The sequence below is a fragment of the Falco naumanni genome, chromosome 1 (genome assembly GCF_017639655.2).
Source record: "Falco naumanni isolate bFalNau1 chromosome 1, bFalNau1.pat, whole genome shotgun sequence".
Taxonomy (NCBI): Eukaryota; Metazoa; Chordata; class Aves; order Falconiformes; family Falconidae; genus Falco; species Falco naumanni.
Window position 1 is genome coordinate 61,540,970 of NC_054054.1, and position 17,624 is coordinate 61,558,593.

General features: G+C 40.1%; 1 protein-coding gene across 1 annotated transcript in view; it reads right to left on the reverse strand.

Moving 5' to 3' along the window:
* The window catches only part of CNOT7 (CCR4-NOT transcription complex subunit 7), a 19,896-nt gene extending 2,319 nt beyond the window's left edge, over positions 1–17,577 (reverse strand). The window contains exons 1-6 of the mRNA XM_040596444.1: positions 17,447–17,577; positions 16,367–16,565; positions 15,881–16,074; positions 12,775–12,936; positions 6,714–6,858; positions 1,828–1,938 (exon numbers count right to left, since the gene is read on the reverse strand). Coding sequence (XP_040452378.1) covers positions 1,828–1,938; positions 6,714–6,858; positions 12,775–12,936; positions 15,881–16,074; positions 16,367–16,483 — 729 coding nt within the window. The 5' untranslated portion in view covers positions 16,484–16,565; positions 17,447–17,577. The remainder of the gene's footprint in view (positions 1–1,827; positions 1,939–6,713; positions 6,859–12,774; positions 12,937–15,880; positions 16,075–16,366; positions 16,566–17,446) is intronic.
* Between the last annotated feature and the right edge of the window lie 47 nt (positions 17,578–17,624).

Consider the following 17,624-nt stretch of genomic DNA (forward strand, 5'->3'; position numbering starts at 1 on the left):
CACCTCGCAAGTCTTAACTGCAAACAGAACCTTTCAGTGGAAGACACATGAAACCCCGTAATATTCTGATATTGTGTGAAGACACACATGTACGCAAAAATTTTTTACCCTAAAAACTTCACAGCAACCCTGGATATCCCAGTGGTTAACATTCTGAGTCATCGCCAGAATCATGCAGAAGCAGGGTGAATGCAATACACAGTCTAAATGCAGAGGACTGCATATACCACACAAGCTGAAAACTTCCTTCAAGCTTTGCTCTTAGCAGCATGGTCTGAACAGAAAGTTCTGTACTGTAGGAATTGGAGACCTCAATTAAAAGTTTTAAAGCCCCTAGCAGCTCTCGAAGAAATAAACAGGTAGGGAAACCCTAGAACAACAGCTCTGCTGTAGTAGTATCAGTATTTAAGTATTTCTGATGGGGGGGGGAAAAAAAAAAAAAAATATCAGTAACTTTTTGGCTGGCCCTCCAATACCCAGCAAGTTGCAACTCCAGCACAGCAAGTAGTAACAACATTTTATACCTCCAGAAGCATTGAAACAAAACTTTTTCACTCAAACTTATTGTTAAACAATGAGCTCTACTGAAGAGGCTTTAAAAATACACATTAAATCTATTTCCTCTGCTGACTGCTGTACCCTTATTTAGAAATACTGTATTTGCAAAGAATCTCTGAAAGTACTGAAAAAAATCATCATAGTTAATCTATCTCTGTTGGCTTATTTAAACAAGTGTTTTGCACTAAAACCCCCTCAGATTTCTACTTTTCCCAATAACAGCTTTTGGTGAACAAATTCAAGCAGCTAATTTGCCATCTAACACAAATGGCACCTCATTAAAGAAACAATCATAGGTTTCAACCTTTTCCTCTCCAAGCCTAAGATACTGCCTTTCCAGTTTGTTATGTTTATCATACACACATTTCCCCTTCCCCTTTATTTGCTCTGGATTTTGTTTCAAATTAAAGAGTGAAAGATTAACAATACCAGGCAGATGGCAGCGAGCCACGCTGGGCTTGGACTGCACCAGAAACGCAATCCTCTCTATTGCATCTGCAGTCCATGGCCCGCTTGTAACTGTGGGTCCCAGCTGAGGCAGAACAGCGTGTTACGATGAGCACACCAGCTTAAGTCATAGCACTTATTTTTGACCTGTTCTCTCACCAGTATTTGTCAGAAACTTGTGGTCACTTTCTCCTTTATACAGAAGGTAGGTACCCAGCATACAATACTAAACCTTATTAAAAGATGACATTTGCTATTGCCATCTGTTTTGACATGGTAAATGACACTGAATGCCACGTTCAGATGCACTGGCATTTGTCCAGTGCAACTGCTTTCCAGAAGAGGCCTGTTCAACATTTGTTTGCTCTGCTAAAGGAGAATATCTTCCTGCTGTATGCAGACAAGTAGCAAGGAAATATGAAACTTGTAAGACCCGATTTCCCTTGCTGCAAACCTTGAATTGACTGAAGTACAATCTTTTAGAACCTCAGTTAATCTGTGCTTTGCTCAATAGTAAAGGAACAAATGCATGGACGTCTTCCACAGCAGCCTGAAAGTCATTATTTAATATACCTGCAGCCTGGCACAGTCTGGAAACGGGAAGCAATACTCACTCAGAGCAGCTAAGCTGGGAATCAGCAGGGCTGGTTCACACTTACTCTGGGGAAAGCACAGGTGGTCTTATTTTTGTCAAGAGAAGTGGAACCCCTGAAGCCCTTCAGAGACCTCCCTAAAATATGGCAGACTTATTGGAATCAGCAATTCCATCTGACTATCACAGCACGTTACTATCATGGAGATAAACCCAATACATCCACCTACTTCTCTCATTTTGAAAAAGGCCATTCCTGTGAGTAAAGAATCAGATCCTGCCTGATGCTGTGGTCCTATCCTTTCCAGCTCTAACTGCTCAGCCACTTCTTGTAATCCACCCTGAAAAAGAAAACGTTCTTGTTAACTGCTGAAAAAAAAATAAACCAGAAAACTGAACAGCTATATTTGGGAAAAAATCCGTTACATAAGTCATACAACCTCAGGTATATTATAACAATTGCACAGTAGCTGAAACAGTCATTATAGTAGATAAATACACACCTGGATAATCAGACTTTCAGTATCAATAGAAGCATTAGAATTCTGTATCAGTATTGATTAAATAAAGCCACATCTGTGACCAACGGAACTACTACTCTCTCATGTTCCATCCTCTCCAGTAACCAGCTGTCATTACTTAAGAAAACAATTTCTTCAAGATGCTGAAAAGAATGGCAACACTGAAGAAAACATGGTGTTCCTGCACTCCTTCTATTCGAATGAAAATTTAGAAGGTAAAAACCTTGTTCTACAAACAGAAGGATTTGAGTGCTTAGAAACAAAGCACCCATATGCCTCCATGTGTTAGTATCGAGGTTTCCTTTGCAACAGACATTTTTCTTTCCACTTACCTTTCAACAATTGAGGCATTTTCAACTTCCCTTCACAAAAACTGAGAATATCCTTAAGTATCTAGAAGACTACAGGGAGTCCACAAAAATGGTTTCTAAACACCTGCTCTGTAACAAGTGGTTAAGTCAAAAGAGGAAGGAAGTGCCCGCTCCATCTCTACAAGACATTCTATCCCTCTTTAAAGTTTGTTTCATTAGCTGCCATAAGAGGACAGGGATAAAAACATGGGGGAGAATCCATCGCCTGCAACTATTTTCCAAGATACTGCAAATTCCATGGCCTAGCCAGCTTTTCTGTTAGAGATGTATATTTAATAGTCATACATATAATGAAACCTACTGCTTAAAAAGTATATAAACATCTCACATAAAAAAAAGGGAACAGTTTAAAACAGTCATTGCCTACTTTGAATGTTAATACACGGTTTAAAAGGACAGGCTGTGAAGCTGTAGACATCACTCCAAAGCTGCAAACCTACCTGCTCTTAAAAGTAAAACTTCTCCAGTTTTGAAGCAAATATTCCTCCCAACAAGCTTATGTCCCCTTAACTGCAGCGACTATATACACCTCTTTTAGTGCCCCCCAAACGGTAACGAAGCAAACCCATCAGAAGTTGATTTGGTTTTACACAGGTAACAGATCAGTTGCAGGAGAGACATGTTAGAGCATTAAAAGATTGCAGTTACAGTATAAGTACATAATTTTGTACATCAATTCTTTCTGTCAATCATTAAGCCATAAAGCTACTGGAAATAAGACTAAAGCACATGCACATTCTTTAAGATCTAGGAAGATCAAAAAAACCAAAGACAAAATCATTAGCGCTGCCACGATCTTTGCAACATGAAAATGTTGCACAGAGGCAATGCTTTGAAAGACAGGCTGCCTAATATCCAAGTTCAGCTTTCCTTGTACTCTTAACCTGTTTCAAGTACAGGAAGGAAAGCAGTAAGAGGCAAAAGTGTTACAGTCAAAGTTAAAACTTACAGAACAATAAAAGTAAAGTCTGCCCTCTAAATCAGATCAGACGCTATTAAAATTCCTGTGAATCTCACGGCAACAGGTTTGGGTCCAGGTTTTTTTTTTTTTGTTTAAGAAGAGGGAAGCTTCAGCAATGATGTTTCTAAGCAATGTCAACAAACCAACATGAAAACCTCGTACTGGTAAAGCTAGTTTTATTCTAGCTTGAGCAGCAGCAATAGTTTATGGAAGTTTAAAATAAGAGTGAGTCTATACACCACATAGTTAAGCACTGAAGCTAGCTTGTTTTCTTTATGAGCTTGGATGCAACATTTCAACACTGCAAACCTGCTCAAGTTAATTAACTGACATTGTCCAAAACGTGCTGCAGGTTGGTGGGCTGCACAAAAAGGTGCACCTCAGATACAAGTACGTTCTCTGCTTTCTAACTTCAATAATGAGCTGTTAGAGGTTAGCACCAGCAGTTAGGCCCACACTCTTCCAAGGCACCATTTCCTACACCTAAACCATCTACTTCCACAAGCTATGAAGCAGCAGTGCCATCAGGGTCTGCTAGCTGAAAGAACATCTACTGTAGCTTCAAATAACTTTGAAGAAAAAGCACTTAAGAATAAAAATCAGTAGTATCTACACAGCAGCTGCAAGCTCTGGAATGTAGACTTAGTAATTCAAAATTTACATTAACAGCAGCCTATAGAAAAATGCTCTGAAAATAGTGCTTTTAATGGTATATATCTATTTGTAAATACATCACACACCACTTGTGTGTGGAACTTAGTCTGTAACTGGAATAATTACGGAATAAAATTTGGTTGCCTCTGAAAATTAGTAGGCTATTGAAATTCTTTCAGACAAGACTTCTGCACTCCAGATAGAACATTTTACTCTTGGAGGAAGAGGACTATTTCCTAATTTTCAGAGCATTGGTCTTTCAAGGAAAGGCCACAGAATGATTTACACAATCACACAACCACAGTCAACACAAGACCCGTTCAAACTCTTGCTTCATGGCACTGGTAACAGAGTTCATTGTTCTGTACAAACCCCCATATTAAAATCTAGTTTCCAACAAGGTCTATAAGTCTACGTTACTTAGAGTTGCCATTACCATCAAAAAGTTTGCAGCTTTTCAGAGAAAAAGCAAGAGTTTAACCTATACTACATTACTATCTCAAGTCGATTCCCAGTCTGCATGCCAGTAGAGTACATTCACACCCATGCAAGTTAAAGAGTAACATACTATAAATTCACAGACTACCTAATTCCACAATAACAGCATCAAACAGCTTCCCAATCCAGAAAGGTATTTCTGTTCTCAATGCCAAAAATTCTTTTTGGGGTCTGCGGGGGCAGGGAGTAGGTAGGGGACCTACAGCAGGTCACTGACTTTCATATGAAAAGTTAAGACAAGTCAATAAAGGACAACTGCACAGCAGTTCAATTCACTGCAATTTAATAGAGATTGAAAGTGACACACATTAGGAGACAGTGCATGCATTTTTAGAGTCACAACACTGAACGTTTAGCAATTTGTTTCAGACAGCTACGCAGTACAGTACAAGTCCACCATCATTTCCTTGCTGGTAAATATGGAGGGGTAGGATAATTCACATCCCTTCCCCTGCTGATTACCAGCCTGCAGGTTAGGTGACAGGATCAAGATTCATTGCAGGAAAGCTGACCTTTTCAGCTCTGAAAAAGCAAAACGCTTATTCTTAAGCTTTGTTGAAACTTATTCTTAAGCATTGTTGAAATAAGACCTGTGAAGGCTTTTTCCCCCCCCCCCCAAAAAAAAACATTAGTGTCCTAAACAATACAGGCCACACACAACTGTTTTAATGAAATGACAGGAATTACAATCTCCTCCTTCCCAACCCCCCTGGGACTGTCACTCTGGAATGGTGACACAAAACATCATTCTGTCACCTTTCCTACATGGCTAAAGTTGGATTATGCTTTCTGTTCCTGTTAAGTGTGTTGCCATCACTAAGACACCAGATGCTTCATTCAGAGTAAGAAAGTGAAGGTGTTTTTTGTTTGGTGTTCCCTCCAACCCTCCCTTAAGACTTCTGAAGTTTATGAACATTTCATTTTTTCTTCTGGCCTCTGTACAACAAAAAAAAAAAAACCACACTTGTTTCTACAACATGTTCTCTAATACTCAGCCATTTCCCCAGCTGATTACACCAATAACAACTCTAGATGAACACAGGTAGGTGTATTTTTCTTACTAACTGGAAGAGAGGTCTTAATTTTCAACATTAATTTGATTAACAACAGGATTCACACAATTTAATTCCCACACAAGTAGGCTGCTACTTAGAAGTAATACACTATTAGTTTATCTCAAAAACAAAGAGGACTACAAACCCCACACAGATCACTAGTTCAGCATGACACAGTGACAAGCAATGCCTTAGTTAGGATTTGGTTGTACTACAGTCAGTGTTCTCCTTTTCCTGCACGTTCTCATTAAGAAAGCCTAGAGAATTGAGTTACTTTCCATAAAAGCAGCAAGTCATTAATTGCCTCTGATGAACGATGCACCTCATTCCAGTAGCAGTCCAGACTGTTAAAAGTTCTTTGGCAAGTAAAGCTGTTAACAATCCCTGCAGCATCTTTCTTTCACTTGCTGTCTTCCCCTTCACAAACTTAAGTTCCAGTTTCCATTCCTCCTCCAGTCCAATAAAACATCCAAATTTTATGTCTGATACAGTAAGCCAATTAGTAGCCCCGCTGGCCTGACACGAGAGATTAGTTTCTAGTACTGCATTTTTTTCTCCTAGAAGTCACATGTTGTCCCTGAACATACGCTGTTGTTTATCTTTCCTTACGGGGCCATCTGAAACATTCTTCGCTCCATTCCTCTTCCCAAGACACTTCCACAGCATCATCGTTGCAATTACCTTTGCCAAGGCGACTGCAGTCCTTTAGTGGACTGCACAATAAGGAAATAAGATTACATGAAACCCATCAATTCTTATAGCTTAAGAAGTGAAAGATTAATTCCAAACATGGGTTTATCATCTGTCAGCAAAAACCTGGCACTGCAAATATAGTATCAACATGTTATTTTTAATGGGTAAGAAGTTACAAAAATTGCTCCTGCCTCCTTCTATCAATAACCTTTAATATTAAATATACAAAGCTTCAGACAATGGTTAATAGGTATTGCCAAAACAAAACCAGAAAATAAAAATATAAAACCTAAGCATTTTTAAGCACGAAGTAGTCTGTCTTCAAACCCAAAATTTGTTCTGAGCCATTAATAAATTACCTACCTTCAGATTTTTGCAGCTCTTCATGAGATATTTTACGTCGTAAATGACAGGGAAAAACAATCGCAGTATCTCAAAGAAGTCCAGCTCTTCTTCAGGTAAATTAGAGTTTGTCAGGATTTTGATTAGATAGCCGAAGTCATATCCGCTGCAAATTAATATCAAAAACAATATAAGCACATAACTTAGAAGCATCCTTCTCACTTCCTACAAGACTTTATTACACATTAACAGGCCATTTTGCTTAATTTTGATGCAATTAAGACTGACTCTTACAAAAGACTAGACCTCAGTGCAAATGGCCCCATTGCACATTCCAGAGAAAACATTTTAATTTAGTCTTAATGAGGCCAAGTGAAACAGCAAACAGATCTGCCTAGAGGAATTTCTCTAAATCCTGAAACAAGGTAGTGCTGCTGGGGCTTCATCTGGTAACAAAAACTTACACCAGAAAGACTCCTAGCTGTTTCCTTTGACACAGACTAGAATTTCTTACTACAAACTGAGCAAAGACAGAGACTTCTGCAGTTTTTGAAAACTGAAAGATTCAAGAGTTTCCAGAGCAAACCCATGTTTATGTCTGGAGGCAAGTTTCACTCTCAGCAACTAAGAAAAGGTGACTGTCTTTCAACTTCCCCAGTTAAATCAGCACAGTCAGACAACTGAAACCTTTAACAGCTTGTAAATGATTACTCTTTTTGGAGGCAAGGACAGAGTAAATTGAAAAAATTTTGTGTGCATGCGTAAGTCAGCAGAAAGCAGCAAGATAACAGAGCATTACAAGTTTGGTAGAAGAAGCTGAGTGTGTGCGTGGTGGAGAGAAGAGTTTGGAAAGACCTTCTCAATAGCTTGACTGAGGAAGGAGGACACAGGAATGAGGTATGGCAGTAAAAGGGGAAAATGTACTTTTACAAAGGGTTATGAGAGGAAACAAAGGATTTAAAGCACAGGAAAAACAGATGCTAAATATTAAGCTGGACAGAACACCACAACAAAAAGCAGTGATAACTAGTTATCTTTTTCCCTAGGAAGGCAGAAATTACACAACAGATTATTCACGATCTGATCGTGATTCAGACTGGTTCTGATCCCTTGTACTTGCAGGACTGCTCATGCACAAACGCACAGAGATAGACAGGGGACTGATGTTCTCTTGGTTATTAGGTCTGCATCGAACCAAATCAGTTCCTAGACTTCACTAACATGGAATTTTAAAAATGCCCATACTAACAAAAATTGAGACATGCAGTGTGGCTGCCTCTACTGAAGGCTGCATCAGTTTTGCTGCTTGAAGTTTAGCACACAGCTGAGAGAATTCAAGTGAACTGGTGGTCACCACAGACTCCGAATTCCCAGTTTAAGACTTCATGTTTGTTCTTGGTTATAAGAGGATCATACTTAAACCCAAGAATTTAGCAACGTGGTGAATACTGACCTAGATCACTGCGATGAACTAGAACTCTGAGATCAGCAATACAGAACACAAATCAGTTAAGAGCCCTGTACTACTGATACCGTGGATATTTAGCACGCACAAAGAATGGTGACTTCTGATGTAGCTCAAGGCTTTAGCTTGCCTACCCAATGTAAAGAGGATTGCTTTTTCTACCTTTTGTATACAATGGGATTCTCTGCGTTATCTCTATCTTAAGAATTTCTAGACAAAGGGTAGAAAGTCTTGAATATACTGGGAATGAATGGTTTGCTAGAAGTCCATTAATGCAAAATATACAAAAAGTACAAACTATAGCAGTTCTCCCATGGGGGTTTCCAGTGCTCTGAACAGGAATTTCATGTCAAATGAATTCTGCACTGCATCTGGTGCTTTGAAGCTGTACTGGCAGCACTCCAATCTCCACAGCAGCAGCCACTGGCCAGGGAGCAAAGGAGTCAAAGATAAAGAAGGATTTCAGCCAAGTCTCACAAAGTAAAAACCTGTAGTATACTTGCAAAACAGTAGTTGAGAAGGTTAATTTTATTAGATCACCTATTGGGCAGGGAGGGAGGAAGAGATAGGGAAGCCTGTATCAGCATAAAGCCCTCTATAGAAAAAGAAAATAAAAGTGCCACATGAGCAAAAAGACTGTTCAGGATTAAGGAGACATATGACATGCTCCTCTAGAGATTAGAGAGCTTATTAACTCCCTGAGTTCCTGACACCAGTCATCCTTGTGGCTCAAGTGTAACAGCCATATTAAAACTTTTACACTGAAGAAACAGTGCTCGTGCTCCTTTTCTTAAAAAAGTTATGTTTTTTACTCCCCTCCTCTTCCAAAAAACAAACACACAAACAAAAAGATTAATTTACTATTTGTATTGAGAGGGAGCAGGCTATCACAAATTTGCAATTTCTACAAATAATTTCCCCCCTCCCTCCCCTGGAGATTGTAACAGATTCTTTCATTCTGGGTCTGCATGCAGAAAGAGGGAACAGTGGATTTAACAGGTATGACTACCCTTGCATGACAGCATTTAGTCAGGTATCTGTTCCTGGATCCCAAGCATGGGTTAGTTTTAGTGAGCTCAGCCAAATGACATCTCACATTCTTTAAGTTCCACCTGCTTACACTTAGTTCGATTGTGCTCCTCCCTACAATCATCACAAACCACACTTTACTATCACAATGCAGTATCAAGGCATTTGCTTAATCTTTTTAGTATACTTTTCAGGGGTAGTATGCTACAGTCATCCAAGTTTACACAAACATAAGAACTATTACCCCAATTCAAGACTAATACATACCTAGCTCAAAAATCTTTGAGTGACCACTGCTGAAAGCTAACAGAAGGGTAAGAAAGTCCAGCGAGCAATTATGGAATTACCTGCTCATTAAAGAAGTCTCCTCCTGATCCTTGAACAGGCAATTAGCGGTTGGTTTACACCCTGAAGCACATAGGCTTCCTTTCCTTGAAAAGCTTTCACCATTTCCACTATGATCACCTAAAGTTACTTAGTGCAGCTTGCCACAATCCCTGGAGCTATACAGCAACTTAAACACCCTTACAGCCACGTTTCACTCTTTTTTTTACTGAACAGGAACCGCTATAGGCAACAAGACCATAGAAAAGATCAAACATATCTGTATTTCTTTCCCTTACTATACGGAAATAATTCAGATAGCCAATTAACAATGACTTCTACTCAAGCACCAACCATCTCTGACATAAATCAAAACCTGACAGAGCTGAGAAAGCTTTACTTCATTTTATAACTGGCTAATAGAAATGAGCCAACAGGTAAAATTTTCCTGAATTCAGTTAGACACACATGATTATTGAAGTAGAATAGCTTGGAACTTTCCAGATTCCCAAAACCCTCTGGGTTAAGAGACATGTAGACTGAGGAGGCTGCACACAGGTGGACACTCAAAGCTTCAGCAGACCAATCAACTGAACAGCCACAAAAGCAGCATCTAAGCTGTTCTGTTTTATAATTCGTTAAGACTGCCAAAACACTCAAGCTCTCTTGACTGTGACAAGAATCAGGAATCCTGGGCTTTTCCCTTCTCTTCCATCAACTCAAATACATTTTAAACACACACAAAAAAATTGTTATATACGGCAACTGCATCAACTTGTGACAGTGCAAATGTTTCTTTGCTCATGCCTGGCAGAACTGCAGGTCCACACAGATTTGCCAATAGGTCAGGATGCCAAGGGAGCTACATCAAACACAGAGACGAAATGCACACAAATGAAATTATCTGAGAACCTAAAAGCTTAGAAGCAAGCTATGTAAGAGTTCAAGGAAATCAAAGACTGGGAAATGAAACTAAAACATAACCTCACAATGAGAAGGAAGTAATTCCCCTCTGCCCACTTCCTAAGAAACTCATAAATTTTGAGGGTTAGTAGAGATTAAAGCATTTTAAGGAAATAGCTGCTGACTGTGCTATTGCTGCTATCAAGCACAGTTTTTCCAGTAGTCAAAGAAATGTTGCAAGGAAAGTCTACATGAAAAATTTTCAAATGAGCTCTCCCCCTGTTTAACTTTCCAATGGTAGAACATGTGTCAGCCCAAGACACATTTAGAAACAGCTGTTTACTGTTCTTTGTGGCACATTTTATGTGACCCAAACTCATTTATAGCTTTGTGCCATCTTAGCTTCCTCAGAACATAACCCACCACCCCAGGGTTTTGTGCTGCAGATGGTAACAACATGCTCTGTCAAGCACAAAAGCCTTTAAAACACTCTCTGACTTGAAGCAGGCTTGCAGATAATCAATGTTTGACAAACACTTGCTGGAATAGCTGTCTTCAGAGGATTTCTGAAGACATTTCCAGTCAAGTACACAACAGAAACTCATTTTAATACAGACGACACTGGACTTTTAATAAAGCCATCCCAAAAACCCTCCACAAGCTGCACTAGCTAAAATGGTATTATTGCACATAGTATACACTACACTTCAACCAGCATACTAGTTGGGAATCATGCACAATCAATATAATTATGCTTTAAAAAGAATCTCTAGTGTAGAAATGGCTCAGGTATTCTTTTGCTAGGATAGCTTACCCTGGGCCCTTAAAGCTATCATGCAATATTCAAAAACCACCACTTTGTAGCTGTAGCTGCTTCTACGTGGCAGCGTCTGTTAATACACCGGTCACACACCTAACATGCCTCTGCGCCCCTTCTCCTGAACCATCCAAGCTACTTTACTGTAGTCAAGTGTAAATCACAAATACACATGTAAGAGCCTATAATAATGGGTTTAAGAAGTTGAAAGGAACTTAATTCACTAATTTAGCCTTTGTAGTTATTTTTGACACAGTTCATGGCATTCTTGTTCCAGTACTTTTCCCCAGGGTGCTACCCTAGTAGCAAGAGAGCAAGAGTAAGATTATTTTGGAGTCATATTGTGAGTTGAGACAGCTGCAAGTGGAAGATCTAGGCAGATTAGGTGACAAGCATACTCAGAAGAGGATTCCCTTTTTTTTTTTTTTTTTTAACTGTCTCTTCTTTTTTTCTCCCCTCCCTGTGGGAAGGTAGTCTAACACTTTCTACAGAGCAAGTCAAAATGATGACTTCTGCAACAGGCTGTTATATGCACCTTTCTACTACTATTTTACATTCCTTGCTGAAGCAATCCTTATTTTTCAGTTGGTTAGTAACAAACATTTCTCTAATTCCATGTGACTTTCTCTCTTCCAACCCCCCCTCCAAGATTTAATACTTAAAGATGAAGAATTTGAGTTTTTTCTAATTTAGTCATCTCCATATTACCACCTACTACCAATGTAGCATGCATGATAGGAATAAGGCTGTAAGGAAACGGCTAGTCTCAACTAGAGATTCAACTACCTTTGTTGACTTGCTTGGCAGCCAGCATTTAAGATGTCAACTTGATGTCACTACATAGCAACAAGCCTTTAAAGACACTGTTGCTTGCAAAAAGTGCAAAATACCTCTGGCCTATAGTTGACTATACAATGACTACTGCCTGAGTTTTGAAGTGTTAGATCTTACTAACACCCAAAGATCTTTTGCAACTTGATAGATTAGCATTCGCATTTCTGCTTCTACTTGGAAGATGAGCTCCTGTGATGGAATAAATAGTAAAATATATTAATTACTGCAGCTAGAATTAAGGCTTATCAGAGCTCTCCTTCCAAACAGTAATTTTCAGCTGTCCAGATTATCAGGAGATTAAAAACAAATTTAAAAGTGCTTTATAAAACTCTTCACTGATAAGTCTGCAGTCTCTCCCATGAGACAAACAATATTTGCTCACGAATCACTTAGGAATAGTTTGCTTTTATCGTTGTTATTATTACTTGCACGTGTGATACTAAAACGTACAGTGCCACCTGCTGGGTTAGAGTTTCATGGTTTTCTGGTTTACTGTTCCCTGGTTCCAGCATAAACACCAAAAATAAAACACCAGTATAACCCTGCATGGTCTATACTTCTGATACAGAATGGTGCTATAGGTATTACAGCAGAAATATTTTCTAAGTCTTGCCAACCAAGATATACCACTCAACACAATATGCAAAATCCAAGCTCTCGAACTCAATAATCAAAATTGAAAACACAAATACTTAACATGCAGAATTTACCTGTGAAAGGAAAGCCACTTGACTCCTTCACACAGTACAACTCCTGATGTCATAAGCAGTTCCGCAAAGTACTGTGTCTCAATTCCTTCTTCTTCATGCTTTTTAAACTGAATACCAGATGTCGTCAACAGTTCGATAGAGTCCTGGGCATACATATCTTCTCTAGAGAGAGAGAAAGGAAAAGTAAAAAGCTCAAGTGATTACAAACCTAGCGATATTTCTTTTTGGTGTTCATTCCACAGACTTCACCAGGATAGAGCAGGAACAATTTGACTTTGTTCTGTGATAACTGCAGAACCAACCAACTAGCATTTCACCATTCCCAGCACCTCCATTCTCACCCTCTTCATAATTATCTAGTTCCTCCTACTCTTCCAGTTACCTAGAATTTCCCTTTCACAAATTCACAGAGGAAAGTGAACACATGAAAGCAGCTATTTCAGCTAATAAGATCCATTACTTGAACTACACCAAATGTAAATGTTTAGACACATGCTCAAAGTTTCCTTCTCCCTGCAACTGGAAACTGAGTACCTGCTCCATTTAGTCAATCCTTAAAATTCAGATAGCCTAATGTTTTCTTTCTAAACAACCAACCTCAATTTTAATAGCCATGTTTTGGACCTGAAATTTAACAGAATAGAAAAAATCCCTCTATGCCTTGTATGATCCCCTCTTATCCCTGTATTTATTCCCTTTACCACTAACATTTTTGAAAAGTCTTAAGGATTCTGTGATGAAATGGATGGTGGTCTTTTTTTTTCTTTTTTCCCTAAGGTTTTATCTATAGCATCATAACAGATACACAGAATGGTTAACTGAAAAAACAAATGCAAAAGTGGGTCTATTTAGAAGATTATTTGCATTACTGTTCACAACATACTATTCCACAAAGTCTCTTCAGTGTAGTTTTCAGTTCTAATAAAAAAACAACCAAAACAAAACACAAATAACCTAACATAGACAAAACAACCAATATATCAAACAAGTATTAGATTCGATCATAAACGTAATATTCCTTATTCCTAATAGCAAGTCATCATTCAACAGAACACAGCTATGTTCTCAAGATGTGTTGTATTTTTTGCCTTCCCTCCCACACAGCTGCTCATTCGGTCTCCAGCTTTAAGAAATTAGATTCCCAACACCTGTCTATCTCCATAACATATTAAAGAACTCATCCAAAACAAACATGCCTGTTTTACAAAACAAAATTTTAATTCTAGTTTGTTGCTCTGCACTAATCAGGTGGATAGTTAGTTTAGAGAAATATTTATGCTCTTTAAGAAGCACACTAGAACAAGATCTGGCTGGAACCACACAAAAAAAAAATACCTTCTAGGAACAGCCAACAGCTGTTTTGCTTTAGGAGCAGAACACTTGGCATAGTGCCACTTCCCAAAAGGAAGTTTAGAAACAGACAAAAATAAGTCATTTCTTCACCCATGTGAAAAAAAGCAAACCCTCATGTTCCATGCAGCACTTACCTGGTTTACCTTTTTGTAAAAAATCCCCCCAGTGAACTAGTACCAAGTTAGTTAGGCGACTACCTGTATCTTGCCTTACTGAGCTGTCCTATCTATGCAGCATCTAGCACAAACAGATGGAAAACGACTTTTGTTTTCAGTTGCTTGACATTAAGTAGACCTTTGAAGGTCACTCAGAAAATAAAACATAACAGAGGCTCTTCTTCCCAGATCACAGTCTGGAATTTATTCATTCCTCCTCCTTCTCTGTAGTTAGCAGAGTTAGTGTATTCTTCTATCGAGACAATAGATAACGTCTATCCAGCATTTATATGGCCAGGTAAGTTTAGAGATACCAAAATATCCAATCTGCGCTTCCTTTTAAGAGGTGCTTCAAACAAAACTAAAAAGACTATGACATTCTTCAGACAAAATTGATTTGTGACAAGCCACAGGAATGCTTATTTCAACAAGCAGAAAGATCAAGGGAGCGCGCAGCAGATTTTTTCCTTTTAAGAACCCTGATTACTTTGAAAACAAGTCTTTTTATCTGCAGAAAAGAAAAGGTCTGTTCTCTAAACCTCCTTTGTAGACTGCAGTTTTAACTCATGTATATCAAGCTGTCCAGTGATCAGCTTGTAACACAACTGCCAAAAACCTAAAGCCTTCAACACATTTAGGTTTGAGAAGTGTTTGCACTGATAGGCAGGCCCTATGAAAACCAATTATGTTTACTTTGGGCAAAAAATTCAAGATACTACTAACCTTGTCAACTACCTGCTAAAGATATGATTAGAACTCCACCCCACATTAGAACCGTCTCATCCCGCTGGAACAGTTAAGTTGATCACTGATAAAAACCACATTGTGAAATAAGGTTCACAATACTATTCCCACAGATAGCAAAAATCTTTTTTTAAACGGGAAATATCAACTTTTAATTAATTTTAATTTTCAATTAACCAACAAAATGCAGAACAAAAGTCTCCACAAGAGTTATGCTATAGAATCAATAACCCCTTTCAACCTATTATGGAAGAAAATTAAAATAAAGCAGCTTAATAGCATCAGTTGGTTTGAAAACACAAGAAAAGCTGCTGCAGTATTAAAAGGTTGACAGTATTTTACCTAGAATATTATCTAGAACTTGATGTGAGTCTTTTAACAAGAACAATGTTATTTTAAAGAGAACAGAGCACAGTTTGGAACTTGCTGATAGCATTTGTAACACTCAGTAACTTTACTTTTTTTTCTTCACAAGTTGATATTTCCGATTTATAAAATATTCAAAGAAACAAGTGACTTCTGTAACAACTAGTAAGAGTTAAACCAAGTTAAGGTAGAAGCACTCTGAAACATTAAATATGAGAACGCAGAGCTAAATCTTGCGCTAAGTATAAATGCCTTTTTAAAGCTTCTATTGAAATTGCTTCGCATAGTTTTACCAAATTACCAACAGTAAGAGACTACACAGAAGTGAGCGAAGAAAACACATGTTCGGCTGACAAAAAAGTTTTCCTCACATAAAGAATCTATGGTATTCCAATCAGACAGAAAGAGTTGTTATAGCTTTCACAACTTGTAATACATTTCAGTAAGCCAGAAACATACATTCAACAGCACAGACATTTAACACTTACGTTAAATTAAATTTAAAATTGAACTGCCAAGTTGAAGTTCCTGGAGGGTATTCTCCTTGCTCGTTCATAAATGTCAGTCCTAGTTGAATTATTTTTAGCAAGTCTACATTGCAGCGTAGTAACTGGTACTGATAGTCGGCATTGCTCCTGAATTCTCCAATAGGCCTTGCAACTACTCCTGGGAATTCTGTATCCTGTAAGAACAGAATTAAAACTTCAATAAAAAATTACCTTGACCATTTTTAATAAAACATACTTTAAGCATCTAACAGTTTAATAGCTGAGGAGCACTGTGTGTAATTTAGCTTTCAAAAAGGCAATCGATTAGGCTACTCATGCTCCTACAGCATTAGTTCAACATTAAGAATCCATTATTCTTTCAATGAAAAGGGATGAACAAGTTTATAGCTTCATTTTACTAACATAAGATTAAGTAAACACTTTTTTTCCAGTAACGTGCCAGATAAACACGAAGGGCCCACCTACCATAGCTACATAGTTATACTTCCGTATAACTTGGCGAATTTTCTTCATCTCTTCATCCAAGTTACAAGCCCAAACTTCACAGATTCTTTGGCTATGGTCTACGGTAGCTGCTGGCATAGTGGGGGGCTTTAGAGACCATACATCAAAAGTTACACTTGACCGAGGATCAGTTTCATAAAGAGGACTTTATATTTTTAACCTAAGACACAAAGAAAGTATCAAAGTGTAAATTTTTATTCTTCATAAATCCAAAACGATACTTAAAACACCAGGATCGAGCTTTACTCTTCAGAATTTCATAAAAGCAACACAACATCACCACCGATACCATGTCAACTTTAGTTGGGGGAGCTCAGATTACTATCCAGAGCTAAAACCCTACGATTTTGTTACTAACTTTATCTCTCGCACAAAGCCAGGCAAACCAGCAAGGCGCACTAGTTCAACAGATAACTGCGATACCTGAGCCCACAAACGTTAATTCCCCCCCGGCTTCGAAGAGCAGCACGTTCCTGCGGATCCCGCGGCTGCGCGCAACATGAAACGAAGCGGCAAAGCGACTGTTAGCGCCGCGCCAGGCTGGGGGGCACTGCGGACGAGAAACGGCCGCCCAAGCGGGCGCCTCCCCGGGCAACAGGGGCTCTTCCAGCTCGTAACAGGCCCCACCAAACCGGCGAGGGGAGCCAAGGGCCCGAACCGCGGCGCGAACACCTCGGACCCGCGCCCCGCCTGGGCTCCCGGGCGCCTCCCTGCGCGTACGGGGCCTTAAGAGCGCCCGCGGCGCCGCGGAGCCCGCCCCGCACGGCGGCGCCCCTCCACGGGGGCAATTAGGGCGAGGCCGGCCCGGCTCACGCCCCCCGGCCCCGACCCAGCGCGGACAGGCTCCGCTCCCGCCCCCGCCGGCAGCCGCGCGGCCCACCAAGCCATCCCCCCGCGGGCCGTAGCGGCTGCCGGCCGGGCCGCAGGGCCTCCGCGGGGCTGCCTCGGCCCCGAGCGGGGCACGGCTAGGCCGAAGGGAGAGGGGTACCGGGCAGCTCTCGGGCCGCTCCCCCCGACCGCCCCCGCCCCCCGCTCACTCACGCTGTCGGCCGGGCCGGGCCGGGCCGCGGCGGGTCTGGCGAGGCCCCGCGGCGGCCCCCGACGCCCCACAGCCGCCAGTCGCCGCGCGAGACGCAGGAAGCGCTGCCCCCGCCGCACAAAGCCATTACATCATCGCCGCGCCGCGGCCTTTCCCCCCTCACCTCTGACCGGCGGCGGG